General features: G+C 40.5%; 1 protein-coding gene across 1 annotated transcript in view; it reads right to left on the bottom strand.

Moving 5' to 3' along the window:
* GALNTL6 (polypeptide N-acetylgalactosaminyltransferase like 6) overlaps nt 1-18574 on the bottom strand; it is a 1391526-nt gene that overhangs the window by 920172 nt on the left and 452780 nt on the right. Inside the window, exon 2 of the mRNA XM_065908367.1 lies at nt 683-791. Within this exon, the coding sequence (XP_065764439.1) occupies nt 683-791 (109 nt within the window). The remainder of the gene's footprint in view (nt 1-682; nt 792-18574) is intronic.

Below are 18574 nucleotides of genomic sequence, written 5' to 3'. Positions count from 1 at the left end.
TGAAGCAACAGAGCTCCTTATTTTGAACAGTACAATATGGACTTCTATCATTATGCTATTATCCCTGGGTTACTACTGCTGCACCCTTCTGAATTCTTGTTGGCAACAACCTAGGTCCTTATAGAAGGACTTCTTTTTACCCTTTACTTTTTCTAAGATGTAAAGTATTTCTTCTATCACTACCTCCAGACTAGAACTGTGCTATGCATAGATGAACCTACTGAATTACACCGAACCGCCTGTTAGCTTGCCCAAATATCATCGACCTCAGGTCCTTGGCTCCTCTGACCCATCTGCCAATGTTTAGAATTGTGGTCCTCCTTTCATCCTTGGCCCAACCAGTTAGATCCACCACAGTCCTAATGAGTGAACCGAACTCAAGGTATGTGCGCCAAGTTAAGACTCACAGAGCAATTCAAGATACCCTCAGAAATGATTGAAAAACATGTAGAAGTATACAACACGACAGATTTCTAAAACTCAAATGATCTCTTTTTCATCTCCTATTGGAAATGCAGTTCTTCTTTTTTCCTCTCTGAAATTTGAAATTGTTTTGGTTCTGCCCATCATTGACCACCAATGGTGCCATGACACCTCCCTTCCTGTGCTCAGAAGGAAGGCTAATGAGAGATGCTGTAAGTGACAAAGCAAAGCAGCACTTGGCTTACACTGAACTCCATACCTGAGCGCATAGCCTCTTTCTGCATGCTGCCATAGTCATGCCAGTCCTTTCTTCTCAAACCATCTGTCCATGCATAGAACTGCCCATCTCCCAGGCCCAGTGGGAATGTCTGTGGAAAAGGAAAGTATTCAGAGCATAAAAAGGAGGTAGTTCCTTCTGTGTGGCTGGTAAACACAGCCAGATGCATCATAGGCAATCAAAAAATACTCCAGTAACTGATTCTCCCCATCTACTACAGAGAAAGCCATTGCTAGTGACCTGATGGACACACATTTTAAAACCTTTTTTCTGCTTTTAAAATAAAAGCCTATGTCACACACAACACCTACCATTTCCAATTTTATTTTATCCAAAGCCTTTCATAATTTAGTGCACCACTTCATCTGAGCATAAATGGCTAGCCATTTTTACTTGACCCAAGTGTAGACGGTAGTAGGGCTATCAATTTTGTATTAAAGGGAAATACCTTTTTTGTGTGTGATTTGTACAGTTTCCACTCATTTTGATCAAGTACATCTGAATGGCCTGGTGACAATATTAGCAAGCATTTGTTGAACGCTCACTGTGTACCAGATACTAAGACACTCTATGTATCCTTTGGTCTTTACAAGAGTCTTTGACTAAATCTCCACGTATCTGCCACTTAAACAAAGGCCCAGAAAAGTATCAACAAAATAACTTGAATGAAACTACAGTGGCCAAGCCAGGACTTGGGCCAGTTCTATTAAGATCAAAACTGGGGTACTGATGACTATTAAATACTGCCTCCCATCAAGATTTCTGTTAGAATATGGTGTGTGGTTATGTTTACAGTTGAAATGTTCACCAAATTAACAATGTAATCACAACATGTTCTGTGCTTTGGTGAAACTCAGTATGTTCTGATGTCACCTTGGTTATTATTTTTGTGTACATGGCTGAAGCTACTTCTTTCTTTATGGTACTTATTTTGGTAATAAATAAAATGTTTGGGATGAAGCTTATCATCACAACCTCAAAAGTCAAGATAATATAAAATAAATGTTTTCATATTCACATACCATTTTCCTTTAGTTCATTTTTGGAAATAACACATCAACAGAAAAAATAGAACAATTTTGAAAGTTTCAATTTAGGCAAAACAGAAGATGAAAAATTTCAGTGAGGAAAGTTTACCCTAAGAGACTTTTCAAATAAAAGGTCTTACTTCTTCGTCTGAAACAGGACAACTATTGTGCTTATGAAAAAAAGTATCCACCTTCAGTCCATCTTTATGGTTTATAAAGATTTCACTAGTTTGGAAAGAACAAAAATGGATCTCAATATTTTAAAAAAATGGTAGTTAAATCAGAGGAAAGGCTTTCCAGATCAGATGACTATTATCTAAATATATTTTAAAAACTGTTCTATATTACAGTGGTAAGTTCAGGACCAACAACAACTAGGGAATAAACATACCAGGATGATGGTGAGTTTACAAAAGATATTAAGAATAAATTTTGAAAGGAGGAAGACAAGAAAGAAAAGATGGAAAAACTAGCAGAAATATAATAAAAATAAAAGAAGGTGGAACAAAACAATTTTGGGGTTTACTACCAATACAAAAAAAAAAAAAAAAAAAACTCATGAATTTTTTTTCTGATTGATATTTATTTCATAATTGGAATACAGCTCCAGGCAAGAGAAGATTTGGATCAAGGTTATTCTCAAAATAGTAAAAACGTGCTTCCAGCAAGAGCTCCCATGATCCCAACCGCTGGTTCTTGAAGTCCTCTAGGCTGGGGTCTGATCACAAAGGACTTTCGCTACATCCTCCAATGACTAAATAAAGATGACAGAGCAGCAGACTCATTGATGTGAATTTATAGTGCTGTCTGGGTGAAACCTTCTGTGAGGCAAGAGATGGTGCCCAAGGCCATCCTGTTGGGGAGGGCGGTTCTTCTCATTAGAGACACTGAGGCTTTCTGGCATTGCTCAAGGATTCCTGGCCTGAAACGAGGGCCTCCGTGTGAGCTATGATATCCTGAAGGCCACTGTTGTAGTTCAGGGGCCAAGCTGTGCCCAACTCTTTGCAGCACACCAGGCTTCCCTGTCCTTCACTATCTCTCAGACTTTGCTCACACTCATGTCCATTGAGTTGATGAGGCCATCCAACCATCTCATCCTCTGCCACAGGCCGATGGGAGGAACAAAGACGGCAGCTGAGCAGTGGTTCCAGTGGGAAACAGAGTGTGTTTTCCCAGCATTTCGGAAAGGGAGGGGGTCAGCTTCAGGACCTTGATCCAGTTGTGCACAACACGTATGTTGCCCAGGGCACACGACAGTGTCATGTGACAGGAGGTGGACTAGAGGCTAGGGATCCCTGACAACGGCCTCACCTTCTCCCCTTGCTCAATGGTGCACCCAATTCCAGGTCTGATGCATCTTCACAGACCCACCGAGCGGCAGGACAATGGGGTCCCAGTGGTCACTGAGTGGTTCCCCCTCACCCAGGGTGTCAGGTAGCGCACCCATCCCTATAGGATGTCCCAGGGCAAGTCTCAGAGCTGTGCCTGTCCCAGGTGTCACGGGGCTCGGTGTTCTCAGCCCACAGCACACTGATCCCCAGTGAGAGTTGGGGGCGGCTGCTTCCCTCCACTTCTGTACCTTTATGGTGCCAGGTGCTTCTGCACGGGTCCCTGGTCTGGCATATGGCACAACAGGCTCCATGCATTGATTGCTCAAATGTCTTAAAACCCAAGTGGTACCTCAGTCTCCCCAGCCATGTTGTTTCACTTATTAATAATTCAACCCACAGCTTTAGTATTCCATTTGTTTCTTTCGACAAATCCTGCTACTTGTACATTACAGGAGAGATGGAACCTTCATCTGATGCTGAGCTATTTTGTCCAGTCTTGTACATCATGACCTTTGAACGTGTCTCCTTGTGCACCATCATCTGACATCACCTGGCTTTTTGGCCAGCCACATGGGGCTGTTTAAAGCACCTGAGGCAGGGCATATAATACCTATTATGCACAGTTCTTGAATGGTTTCTCCTATTTCCTTAGGCCCCCAGGGAATTCATTTTGTTTGACAATTACCATTCTGAAAGGAGTACATGAAGGATTATTTTATATGAAAAGTACATCATGAGAAATGCTGGGCTGGAAGAAACACAAGCTGGAATCAAGATTGCTGGGAGAAATATCAATAACCTTAGATATACAGATGACACCACCCTTATGGCAGAAAGTGAAGAAGAACTAAAGAGCCTCTTGTTGAAAGTGAAATAAGAGAGTGAAAATGTTGGCTTAAAAAACTCAATATTCAGAAAACTAAGCTCATGGCATCCAGTCCCATCACATCATGAAAAATAGATGCGGAAATAATGAAACAGTGAAAGACTATTTTGGGGGGCTCGAAAATCACTGCAGAAAGTGACTGCAGCCATGAAATTAAAAGACGCTTGCTCATTGGAAGAAAAGCTATGATAAATATAGACAGCATATTAAAAAGCAGAGATATTACTCTGCCCACGAAATCCATCTAGTCAAAGCTTTGGCTTTTCCAGTAGTCATGTATGGGTGTGAGACGTTGATTATAAAGAAAGCTGATCGCTGAAGAATTGATGCTTTTGAACTGTGGTATTGGAGAAGACTCTTGAGATTCCCTTGAACTGCAGGGAGATCAAGCCAGTCAATCCTAAAGGAAATCAGTCCTGAATATTTATTGGAAGGACTGATGCTGAAGCTGAAATTCCAATACTTTGGTCACCTGATGGGAAGAACCAACTCACTTAGAAAAGACCCTGATGCTGGGAAAGACTGGTGGCAGGAAGAGAAGGGGACAACAGGGGATTAGAGGGTTGGATGGCATCACCAACTTGATGGGCATGAGTTTGAGTAAGCTCTGGGAGTTGATGATGGACAGGGAAGCCTGGTGTGCTGTGATTCATGGGGTTCCAAAGAGTCAGATATTACTGAGCAACTGAACTGAACTGAACTGAAAGGGGTGGGAGACTTCCTGATTCCCAGCTCTTCTTTCCTCCTCTGTATTGATTTGATTTCTCTAACCTGAGGCTGCTCTCTCCATTAGAAGTTTGCAGAGTTTGACCCTGCAGGATCTCAACACCCAATATGGTGCAAATATCAGAGAGATTCCAACCTTGTGATCTCGTGGGGGAGAACACGCAGGGACCTTCCTGCCTTCCTGACCATACCTCTGTCCCCTTTAACCATCAGTGTGCTGTCATAGGGCATGTTGGCTCCAGGTGCAAGGTGCTCAGTCTCCCTAAGTCATGTCTGACTCTGTGACCCTACAGACTGTAGCCCACCCGGCTCCTCTGTCCATAGGATTCTCCAGGCAAGAATACTGGAGTGGGTTGCCATGCCCTCCTCTAGGGGATCTTCTCGAACCTTTATCTCCTGGGTCTCCTGCATTGGCAGGAGGGTTCTTTACTACGCTCACCACCTGGGAAGCTGCAGTAGCCACACTTATTTCTGGAGGACTAGTGAACAGTGAGCTCCACAGGAGGCCTCAGATCACCCCCGCTGGTCCTCAACTGGAGGTGATCTCAGCCTGTGTCTTATACTAGGGGCTGAGGAGGCACCGATGCCAAATAGGACTGCTTTCCTGAGGCCTCTGCTGGAGTAAGTAGGGCAACAGGGGCAGATGGGGCAGGTCTGAGTTGCTGCTCGGGTTAAAGGTTTCCACAGTCTGTCCATTCTTTTCAGGTGAGGTCAGACCACCTTTGCTTCTGGGTTATTCTCACTGGACCCTTTCCAGTCCTTGGAATAACTGCGTGGCTTTTGCAGCTCCATCTTTCTTGGATCTTTCCCGCAGTTTGTTCCTGTCCCAGGGTTTGTCTGTTTCCCCGAGTCAGCAGTGGACAGTGGACAGCCAGCATCCTCAGTCTCACAGTTGAGCTCACATGTATAGCTCCTCCTAATCTGGTGCTGTAGTAAACATGGCCTGATGGGGGTCTTCAAGTATGGGGCATAGATGGCCTGTCTTATTCCCAACTTCCTAAGAATTTGTTGCCATTGATTTCCGGGGTTCCTGTGCCTGGGGAGAATGTCCTCATTGGGCCAAGTCTCTGAGCAACTGGAATAAACCAAACTATAAGGAAATGAGCAGGGTTTCCCAGGTGGCACAGTGGTAAAGAACCTGCCTGCCAAGATAGGAGACCCCGCTTCGGTCCCTGGGTCAGGAAGATCTCTTGAAGGAGGAAATGGGTTATTATACTGGGTTATATTATACTCACTCCAGTACTCCTGCCTGGAAATTCCCATGGACAGAGGAACTTGGTGGGCTGCAGTCCATGGGGTCACAGAGAGTCAGATATAACTGAGAATCCACACAAGGGAACAAGCACCTTGAACCCCCCAGTGCCAGACATATGCTGCTGGAGGACCAGAGGTGTGTGTGTAGCGGGGGGCTCATCTCCTATGCCTCCTGCCCTGCTCCCCCATCATCTCACAGCTGCACTAACCTCTCAGATACTTTCTGTGGCCTTTGGCTGGAAATCAGAGGCTGCATCAGTAAACTCAATGCTGCATCATAAATTCTCTCCTCCAAAACATTTCCTGTAGTGGGGGCTACTGCACTGGCTGGGGTTGTAGCTGATGTGCTTTTCATTTCCTTTCTATGAGGGGTGGACTGCCAGGGGCTTTCAATAGTTAGACTATCAGTCACCACAATGTACTCTCCTTCATCCTCAGCAACTTCCCAGGGTCCCACTTCTTAGCGTCCTAACCAGGATGTCACAAACACTAGACCTTCTTCTGCTAGCTTGCAGCCTCACTTTGCACACGGCTGGCTGGGGTCCCCAGCTCAGCATTGCTCCCCCTCACCTGCCTCCCTCACTCAAGTCAACAGAGTGAGGGACATCGCATATCCTTCCGTGACATCGCATATCCTTCCGTGACATCTGCTCTTTTTTTTCAGCTTGTCTTCTGCATCCATGGAGCCGAGCTCAGCCCACTGTGGGGACCATTCCTCTCCAGTTCTGGAGGCCTGGCACTCTAGCTGTTCTTCAGACCAGGTGGTGTTTTTGGGGAGACCACAAGCATACAACATTCTGGCTACCTCTCCTCCCAGACAGGGTGGTGGCCAACTCAGGGTCTTCTCTGTGGACATCTCTTTCCCAAGCCCACTTCTTGAGGGGCTCCCCAATTTTTAATTCCCAAGCTGCTCCCCCACTATGTGGAGGGCAAGGAGAGAGCAAGAAAGTGGCTCTCCACCTGTTTATGTGGAAAGGTGTAATGAACAAGAAATTTACACACAGGAGGCTTGTCCTAAGTGGCCCAAGTCAAGTAGCCCTTCACCCCTGTCTGCAGAGCCTTAGAAGTTTATCCAGAGGCCTTAAGGAGCTCAGTTATGATCCGACCACAAGGTCTCCAGGCTGCTGCATCCTTGAAAGAGCTCCCAACTTGGGGAGAGTGGGCAGAGTGCATATTCCCAGGAACCTGGAGCTAGGAGGGCTTGGAAAGGAGCATCTGATTGTCTGGTCCAGGCTTGTGGGTATACCACAAGTCACAATCTTTTCATCACCTCCTCCAACATTACCAAGCACCTTTAATATCTCTTATTTTGGTGTATTTAATGTAGAAAAGTCTTAACATCTTGAATCTAAGATTTAACCTTTGCTATCTCCAGTAAACCCATGAAATGACGGTAAGGCATCAGATGAATCAACAAAGCAGACAGTGGAACTGACATGAAATTTCTCTAAATGGCTGAGAGTTATTGGGAAAGAAGTGCTTTTTTTCCCCACCAATGAACTTTTAAATTAGTAAATTGAACACATCAGGTGTTTTTGAGGGTGAGATTATAGGTGAAGACAGTGAGACTGACATTGCTAGCTCCTCCTGGGTTCATACCCCCTTGACAACAAACAGGTGATTTGTGAGCCTGCTCACCAAGCTACTGACCTGTGGGGGATTGCAGTGTGTTGAGAATGTTTCCACTCTCATAAACACAGCTGAAAGCCAGGATGCCATCCAGTAGTGAAAACCTGGGATCCACATAAGTCTATGCACTCAGTTTTGTTAACTATGGGCTTCTCAGGTGGCTCAGTAGTAAAGAACCTGCCTGCCAATACAGGAGACACAAGTTCAATCACTGGGTCGGGAAGATCCCCTGGAGAAGGAAATAACAACCCACCCCAGTATTCTTGCCTGGAGAATCCCATGGACAGAGGAACCTGGAGGACCACAGTCCATGGGGTCGCAACAAGTTGGACATGACTTAGTGACTGAACAACAACAAGAAAACTGTTAACCACATCTCACCAGCTCCCAGTGAACTTCCAGCTTGCCTCACACCCCTGAGACAGAGAACATAAACCCCGGCAGGATAATTGAGTCAAAAGAAAGGAACGGGTACGGGCTCCTGGGTAACTGTGGGACATCCTCCCCACACACAGAGCTTCTGAGTAGCACACCCATGCCTTCATTTACAAGCAGGTACAAAGACCCAAGGATCAGCCAAGATCTCAGGCATCTGAGAACTTTTCACATAAAATAAGAGGCCAAAATAAACCAAGAGGCAGTGTAAAGCTCAGAAGAAAACTTCCACTCAAAAAATCTAAATCTAATTTATGCAAAGGGCTTTAAGAAAAGGTTATGTACAGAAAGAGAATTTTTTTTTAAAAGGGAAGCATTTAGAGAATAAGGAAGAGGTCTTGAAAAGTGAAAATGAGGCAGTAGGACAGAGTAATTATGAGACCATTGGAAGATGAAGGCCAAGGAATCCTAAGAAATTTTAAACAGAAGAAAAAGGAAGAGAAGAAGGGAAAAGAGAAGGAAGGGGAGGAGAGGGGAAAAGACAGAGTCAGAGGCATAAAAATATAAGTTGAAGGGAGGTAACAAAATATTGGGTTAGCTAAAAAGTCCATTGAGGTTTTTCTGTAACATCTTACAGAAAAGCCTGAATAAACTTTTTGACTAAGCCAACAGTAGCAAACCTAGATTCCATCCAGTCCTGAAGGCACAAGAGGGATGGAAAGCAGATCCAGAAAGGATGTCTTTGTGGGGAAAATAAAATAGGAAAAACAAACTTACTCTTTGCCTATTTTTAAACATATTGAAAGAAGAGTTGTAGATCTTCCAAAGAGATTGAGATGGATTAATGTTGTGTATATAAAAATTTAAGCAAATAAAAAATGAGTCCAATAATAAGGCTAGAAGTTAAAAAAGTAATGTACAAGAAGAAAATCAAGTTATAGCACATTTCTTTTCTTAGGTATGAATATTCTTACCTAGATATTAGTTTAACTAAAACTGATTCTGTATCTATACTGGAGGTTGAGGGAAAGTGTAGACAAAGGTAGTTAATTATACATCTTATATAATAAAACAATAGATAAAGTCAAAATAAAAACAAAGAACAGTAATATACACATTATCAATAAATATGGAAGCATATTTATAGACAAATATAGACAGAATAAAGGCAAATTGATGCAGTTGCCCCTGGGTATCAGACATGATAAGCAGTGGGAAGTGATCCCATGCATTTCTATCATTTTAAGCTTTATGTTATGATTCCATTTAGAAAACATATTCAAAATCACTTGACATAAATAAATCTCAAATACCATTTTTTAGACCTTCCTGGCAGTTTTTAGTGCTCATACAAGGTGTGTTGGCATCATAAGGCTATTTTATAGTGCAGAGGATTCAGTGGAAGCAGACCATCTGCAAGTGCTTTAATAAAGGCTCTCTGAGGATTTGCTCCACTAACGCCTCCTTGCATTTATATCCATGCTACCCACAGTCCAGCAGCATCAGCACCACCTGGGAACTTGTTAGAACTACAGTTCCCTGCACCCGACTCATACCTGTGAAGTCAGAAACTTTCAGAGGAGAAAGAGAAGTCTATCTTTTAATTTTTCAAGGTGTTCTGAGGCTTACTAGAATTTGAGACCCACTAACCCGAGTCTATACCCCAATCAGGAATGCTGAACAGGCTGAAACTGAATGGTTCTATGAAGACCTACAACAACTTCCAGAACTAACACCCAGAAAAGATGTCCTTTTCATCATAGGGAACTGAAATGCAAAGGTAGGAAGTCAAGAGATACATGAAGTAACAGGAAAATTTGGACTTGGAGCACAAAATGAAGCAGGAGAAAGTCTAACAATTTTGCCAAATGAATGCACTGGTCATAGCAAGTGTCCACTTCCAAAAGCACAAGAGAAGACTCTATATATGGACATCACCAGGTGGTCAACACTGAAATTAGATTGATTACATTTTTTGCAGCCAAAGATGGAGAAGCTCTATACAGTCAGAAAAAAAAAAAAAAAAGATAGGGAGCTGACTTTGGCTCAGATCATGAACTGTTTATTGCAAAACTCAGACTAAATTGAAGAAAGTAGGGAAAAGCACTAGATCATTTGGGTATGACCTAAACCATATCCTTATGATTATACAGTGCAAGTGACAAATAGATTCAAGGGATTAGATCTGATAGACAGAGTGCCTGAATAACTATAGATGGAGGTTTGTGACATTGTACAGGAGGCAGGGATCAAGACTATCCCCCAGAAAAAGAAATGCAAAAAGGCAAAATATTTGTTTAAGGAGGCCTTACAAATAGCAGAGAAAAGAAGAGAAGCTAAAGACAAAGGAGAAAAGGAAAGATATACCCATTTGAATGCAGAGTTCCAAAGAATAGCAAGGAGAAATAAGAAAGCCTTCCTCAGTGAGCAATGGAAAGAAATAGAGGAAAACAATAGAATGGAAAGACTAGAGATCTCTTTAAGAGAATTAGAGATACCAAGGGAATATTTCATGCAAAGATGGGCACAATAAAGGACAGAAATGGTATGGAACTAACAGAAGCAGAAGATATTAAGAAGAGGTGGCAAGAAAACACAGAGGAACTATACCAAAAAGATCTTTACGACCCAGATAATCACAATGGTGTGATCACTCACCTAGAGCCAGACATCTTGGAATGTGAAGTCAAATAGGCCTTAGGAAGCATCACTATAAACAAAGCTAGTGGAAGCGACAGAATTCCAGTTGAACTATTTCAAATATTGAAAGATGATGCTGTGAAAGTGCTGCCCTCAACATGCCAGCAAATTTGGAAAACTCAGCATTGGCCACAGGACTGGAAACATTTAGTTTTCATTCCAATCCCAAAGAAGGGCAATGCCAATGAATGTTCAAACTACTGCACAATTGCACTCATTTCACACACTAGTAAAGAAATGTTCAAAATTCTCCAAGTGAGGCTTCAACTGTATGTGAACCATTATCTCCAGTTGTTCAAGCTGGACTTAGAAAAGGTAGAGGAACTAGAAATCAAATTGCCAACATCATGGATCATAGTTGGATCATAGAAAAAGAAAGAAAAACATCTACTTCTGCTTTATTGACTATGCCAAAGCCTTTGACTGTGTGGCTCACAACAAACTGTGGAAAATCCTTCAAGAGATGGGAATACCTGAGCACCTTACCTTCCCCCTGAGAAATCTGTATGCAGGTCAAGAAACAGCAGTTAGAACTGGACATGAAACAAGAGACTGGTTCCAAATCGGGAAAGGAGTACGTCAAGGCTGTATATTGTCACCCTGCTTATTTAACTTATGCAGAGTACATCATGAGAAGTGCCGGGGTGGATGAAGCATAAGCTGGAATCAAGATTGTGGGGAGAAATATCAATAATCTCAGATGTGCAGCCTCTTGATTAAAGTGAAAGAGGAGAGCGAAAAAGCTGAGTTAAAACTTAACATTCAAAAAATGAAAATCATGGCATCTGGTCTCATCACTTCATGGCAAATAGATGAAAATAGTGACAGACTTTATTATTTTGAGCTCCAAAATCACTGCAGATGGTGACTGCAGCCATGAAACTAAAAGCCACTTGCTCCTTGGACAAAAAGCTATGACCAACCTAGACAGCATATTTAAAAACAGAGACATCATTTTGCCAACAAAGGTCTGTCTAATCAAAGCTATGGTTTTTCCTGTAGTCATGTATGGATGTGAGACTTGGACTATAAAGAAAGCTTGATCGCTGAAGAATTGATGCTTTTGAACTGTGGTGTTGGAGAAGACTCTTAAGAGTCCCTTGGACTGCAAGGAGATCCAACCAGTCCATCCTAAAGCAAATTAGTCCTGAATATTCATTGGAAGGACTGATGCTGAAGCTAAAACTCTGATATTTTGACCACCGGATGCAAAGGACTGACTCATTTGAGAAGACCCTGATGCTGGGAAAGATTGAAGGCAGGAGGAGCAGGAGACAACAGAGGGTGAGATGGTTGGATGACATCACTGACTCGATGGACATGAGTTGGAATAAGCTCCAGAAGTTGGTGATAGACAGGGAAACCTGGAGTGCTATAGTCCTTGGGGTCACAGAGTCAGACACGACTGAGCGATTGAACTGAATTGAACTGAATACACGTGAAAATCTGGCTTTAAATTCAGCATTCAGAAAACTAGGATAATGTAATCCAGTCCCAACACTTCATGGCAAATAGATGGGACAAAATGGAAATAGTATCAGATTTTATTTTCTTGGGCTCTAAAATCACTGTGCATAGTAACTACTGCCACCAAATGAAAAGATGCTTCCTCCTTGGAAGAAAGGCTCTGATGAACCTAGACAGTTTATTAAAGAGCAGAAACATCACTTTGCCAACAAAGGTCCGTATCATCAAAGGTATGGTTTTTCCAGTAGTTATATACAGAAGTGAGTGTTGAACCATGAAGAAGATTGAGTGCCAAAAAATTGATACTTCCAAATTGTGGTGTTGGAGAACACTCTTGAGAGTCCCTTGGACTGCAAGGAGATCAAACCAGTCAATCCTAAAGGAAATTAACCTTGAATACTCATTGGAAGGACTGATGCAGAAACTCCAATATTTTGGACACCTGATTCAATGAGCTGACTCATTGGAAAAGACCCTGATACTGGGAAAGATTGAAGGCAGGGGGAGAAGCAGGCGACAGAGGATGAGATGGTTGAATGGCATCATTGACTCAACGGACATGAGTTTGAGCAAACATGGAGAAATAGTGAAGGACAGGGAAGCCTGGCATGCTGCAGTGTCCAGAGTCAGACACGACTTAGTGACTGAACAACAAATTCATATGACTAGAAAGAAAGACAATTATCACATTAGGAAAATCAGTCATGAATCTTAGCAATTTTTTTTCCTCCTCTCTCCTCTTGTAAGGGAAACAAAAGCAAAATAATAATAATAATAATAATAATTGGCCCTAATTAAACTTAAAAGCTTTTTCCCAAAGAACCATCAACACAACAAAAAGGCAAACCATGGAATAGTTTCAAAGTATGTGACTGATAAGGGGTTATTAACCAAAGCATGTAAACAGCTTGTATCACTCCACTGCAAAAAATAACTGATCAAAAAATGGGTAGAAGCCCTGATAAAATGGTTTTCAAAGTTATAAAGGAGAGATACAGATGGCTAACATGGAAAGGTGTTTAAATCTGTTATTAATAATTATCAGAGAAATGCAAATCAAAACCACAATGAGATATCATCTCACACCTGTTAGAATGGTGATTATAAAAAAGAATAAATCTCTTGTCTAGGAAGTGGAAAAAAGGGAAAGCTCATAAAAGTTGGTGGGATTGTAAACTGGTGCAGCCACTATGGAGAACAGATGGGGGATTTTACAAAATTAAACTAGAACTACCTTATAATTCAGCAATCCAGTCCTGGGTATATACTTGAGGAAAATGAAAATATAAATTCAAAAAGGTATATTCACTCCCATTCTCATAGCAATATTATTTACAGTAGCCAGGACATGGGAGCAGCCTAAGTATTTATCAACAGATTAATGGATAAAGAAGATGTGGTACATATAATATATATAATGGGTTATTACTCAGCCACAAGAAGAATGAAATTTTGCCATTTTCAATAACATGGATGGACCTGGAGGGTATTATGCTTAGTGAAATAAAGTCAGAGATATAAAATAATGTATGATGTTACTTATATGTGAAATCTGGAAAATAAATGAAATGAAAAAAAAAAAAAAAAAACAGAAACAGACTCATAGACACAGAGAAAAAAATGTGATGGTTACTACTGGGGAGAGGGGTGGAGGGGCAAGATAGGGGCAGAGGATTAATAGGTACAGACTAGTAGGTAAAAAATAAGATACAAGAATGCCGTGTGCAACATAGTGGATATCGCCAACATTTTAGAAAATCTTTAACTTGAGTATAATCTATAAAAATCACTGTTGTTCACTTCAAACTAATATAATCTTGTACATCAACTCATTAAAACTTTTCTAAAAAAATGCAGTATTCACAAAAAATGTGTCACGATCTACAGTAGACCTTTAAATTAATTTATCCTTGTCTCCTTTGTCAAAGATACAGTGTCCATAGGTTTGTGGATTTATCTCTGGGCTTTCTATTCTGTTCTGTTGATCTATATTTCTGTCTTTGTGCCAATACCATACTGTCTTGATGACTGTGGCTTTGTAGTAGAGTCTGAAGTCAGGCAGGTTGATTCCTCCAGTTCCATTCTTCTTTCTCAAAATTACTTTGGCTATTTGAGGTTTTTTGTATTTCCATACAAATTGTGAAATTATTTGTTCTAGTTCTGTGAAAAACACCATTGGTAGCTTGATAGGGATTGCATTGAATCTATAGATTGCTTTGGGTAGAATAGCCATTTTGACAATATTGATTCTTCCAATCCATGAATACAGTATGTTTCTCCATCTGTTTGTGTCCTCTTTGATTTCTTTCATCAGTGTTTTATAGTTTTCTATGTATAGGTCTTTTGTTTCTTTAGGTAGATATACTCCTAAGTATTTTATTCTTTTTGTTGCAATGGTGAATGGTATTGTTTCCTTAATTTCTCTGTTTTTTCATTGTTAGTATATAGGAATGCAAGGGATTTCTGTGTGTTAATTTTATATCCTGCAACTTTACTATATTCATTGATTATCTCTAGTAATTTTCTGGAAGAGTCTTTAGGGTTTTCTATGTAGAGGATCATGTCATCTGCAAATAGCGAGAGTTTCACTTCTTCTTTTTCTATCTGGATTCCTTTCATTTCTTTTTCTGCTCTGATTGCTGTGGCCAAAACTTCCAAAACTATGTTGAATAGTAGTGGTGAGAGGGGCACCCTTGTCTTATTCCTGATTTTAGGGAAAATGCTTTCAATTTGGGGTATGAATTCTTACATTGGATGTCATTAAGTTTCTTATATATTATTGCTATCAGAAAAAGTGTTCTAAGCAATCACATATAGAAAAAGTAATACAACTACAGAAACAGTAATATAATGAATGACATGGCTGGAAAAGAGGTAACTGACATTTATTCCTGTAAAAATCTATCTTCATAAGAGTAGGAGGTGAACTCAAGTTCAGAGATGCTAAGGTCACATAATAAACTCCTCCAGAACTCATAAATAATAAGTGGCAAACTAGAATTTGAACCACACCCATCAGCCTTTAAATCATATGGATTATAAAAGTACACTAGCATGGATATTTGTCATGATTCCCTCATTATCCACTTATTCAGTCATTTAAAAATGTTAGGATACAAGTAAAAGGATGAAATTAAAATATCTTCTCACACTATATAAAAATGAACAGACATGTAGGTATATATCTAAATGTAAGACCTGAAATCATAAGAACATTAGCAGTATATTCCTTAACATAAATTATAAAAATATTTTCTGGATATGTCCCCTAAAACAAAGGAAATAAAAGAAAAATTAAGCAAACTGGACCTAATTAAACTTAAAAGCTTTTGCACAGCAAAGGAAACCATTGATGGAATGAAAAGACAAACTATGGAATTGGAGAAAACATATTATCAACAGGGGTTAATATTCAAACTATATAAATGGCACATACAATTCAATATTTTTTTAAAAATCAAGAAATGGAAAGAGAAGACTTCTTTTCAACTAAGACATACACATGACCAATAGGCACATGAAAACATGCTCAATACTGATAATTTTAGGAGAAATGCAAATCAAAACCATAATGAGATCAGTTCCCACCTGTCAGAATGGCTATCATCAAATATATACAAATAGCAAATGGTAAAGATGTGGGGGAAATGAACTGTTGTTCACTGTTGGTACAATGTAAACAGGTGCAGCCATTGTGGAAAACAATTAGGAGTTTTCTTAAAGAAACTAAATAAAGAATGACTATATGATCCAGCAATCCTACTCCTAGGTGTACAACTGGAAATAAAGACAGAAACACTTCACTCGAAAAGATACATGAAGACAATGTTCATAGCAGCATTATTTACAGTTGCCAAGATATGGAAACAAGCCAAGTGTCCATCAACAGATAACTGGATAAAGAAGATGTGGTACATATGTAAAATGGAGCACTAGTCAGTCATAAAAATAATGAAGTTCTGCCATTTGCAGCAATGTGTATGGACCTAAAGAATATTATGCTTAGTGAAATAAGTCAGAGAAAGACAAACACTGTATGATATCCCTTATATGTAGAATTTAAACAATAATACAAACAAATGTGGGCTTCCCTGGTGGCTCAGATGGTAAAGAATCCCCCTGCAATGAAGACGACCTGGGTTCAATCCCCAGGTTGAGAAGATCCCTGGAGAACAGAATGGCAACCCACTCCAGTATCCTTGCCTAGAGAATCCCCGGTCATAGGAGCCTGGCAGGCTACAGTCCAAGGGTTGCAAAGAGTTGGACATGACTGAGCCACTAACACTTTCAGAAACAAATAAATATGCAAAACAGAAACAGATCCAGAGAAACTGAAAACAACGTTGTGGTTACCACTAGGGAGATGGAAGGACAGAAGGGTAAATTAGGAGTATGGAATTAAGAGGTAAAAAGTACTGGGTATAAAATAGATAAGGAGCATTGACATATTTTACAAACAGGGAATTATACCCACTATTGTCTAATAACTTTTAATTGAGTATATTAAGTAAAAATATTGAATCGCAATGCTGTCTAACTGAAAGTAATATAATATTGTAAATCAACTACATATCAATCAAAATGTTAGGAAATAAAACTAGAGAGACAGGTAAAGTCAAAGAATTTCACAGACAGAACTTTAGACTCAATGTACTGGGCATTAAAGAGTCATTAATGACTCTCAAACTGAAGAGCAAAATAATCTCACGTGATGCAGAAGTTACTTCTGTTCTAACATATTCTTCCTTCCTAGGTTTCAACCCAACTACAGAGCATGCAAGGAGCCTAGAGTAACCTACAGAGAAGGTTCTCCGTGTTTGCATACCCACAAAGCACACTGATAAGTTACTGTCATGATATAAAATAATGTCTTTGATAAGCAGAACTATCTTCTTCTTTCCATTCTCTTCAAATTCTCAGATGCCACACTATTAACATAATTCCAAGAAATGAACAGAACTAAATAAAAATAAGCTTGAGTTAGTATTGAGTCCCGAAACCTCCAGTGCATCCTCTAGACATTGTAAACGTGGTATGGGAAGTAAACTTGGACCAAAAATGAATGAAGCGGGAAGGAGGGTCCACCAAGGAGTGCCTTTCTTACTTATAGAGCTTGCAATCTGCGTCGCCATATCAAATACCTTGCTTTTAAAATGCCAAACAAATTCAAGTACGTATAAAACAGGGTGGCATTCACCATTCCTAAACTCAATATGTCAGCAAATTTGGAACACTCAGCAGTGGCCACAGGACTGGAAAAGGTCAGTTTTCATTCCAACCACAAAGAGAGGCAATGCCAAAGAATGCTCAAACCACTGCACAATTGCATTCATCTCACATGCTAGTAAAGTAATGCTCAAAATTCTCCAAGCCAGGCTTCAGCAACACGTGAACCATGAACTTCCAGATGTTCAAGTTGGTTTTAGAAAAGGAAGAGGAACCAGAGATCAAAAAGGCAACATCTGCTGGATCATTGAAAAATCAAGAGAATTCCAGAAAAAAAACAAAACCCCATCTATTTCTGCTTTATTGACTATGCCAAAGCCTTTGACTGTGTGGATCACAATAAACTGTGGAAAATTCTGAAAGAGATGGGAATACCCGATCACCTGACCTGACTCTTGAGAAATCTGTATGCAGGTCAGAAAGCAACAGTTAGAACTGGACATGGAACAACAGACTGGTTCCAAATAGAAAAAGGAGTACGTCAAGGCTGTATGTTGTCACCCTACTTATTTAACTTATATGCAGAGTACATCATGAGAAACGCTGGCCTGGAGGAAGCACAAGCTGGAATCAAGATTGCCAGGAGAAATATCAATAACCTCAGATATGCAGATGACACAACCCTTATGGCAGAAAGTGAAGAAGAACTATAGAGCCTCTTGATGAAAGTAAAAGAGGAGAGTGAAAAAGTTGGCTTAAAGCTCAACATTCAGAAAACTAAGTTCATGGAATCTGGTCCCATTACTTCATGGCAAATAGATGGGGAAACAGTAGAAACAGTGTCAGACTTTATTTTTGGGGCTCCAAAGTCACTACAGATGGTGACTGCAGCCATGAAATTAAAAGACACTTATTCCTTGGAAGCAAAGTTATGACCAACCCAGACAGCATATTAAAAAGCAGAGATGTTACTTTGCAAACAAAGGTCCATCTAGTCAAGGCTATGGTTTTTCCAGTAGTCATGTATGGATGTGAGAGTTAGATTATAAAGAAGGCTAAGTGCCAAAAAACTGATGCTTTGAACTGTGGTGTTGGAGAAGACTCTTGAGAGTCCCTTGGACTGCAAGGAGATTCAACCAGTCCATCCTAAAGGAGATCAGTCCTGGGTGTTCATTGGAAGGACTGATGTTGAAGCTGAAACTCCAATACTTTGGCCACCTGATGCAAAGATCTGACTCATTGGAAAAGACCCTGATGCTGGGATAGACTGGGGGCAGGAGGAGAAGGGGAAAACAGAGGATGAGATGGCTGG

This window comes from Muntiacus reevesi, chromosome 17 (genome assembly GCF_963930625.1).
Source record: "Muntiacus reevesi chromosome 17, mMunRee1.1, whole genome shotgun sequence".
NCBI classification, from domain to species: domain Eukaryota; kingdom Metazoa; phylum Chordata; class Mammalia; order Artiodactyla; family Cervidae; genus Muntiacus; species Muntiacus reevesi.
Note: the sequence above shows the minus strand (reverse complement) of the source record. Positions and strands in the feature narration are given on the sequence as shown.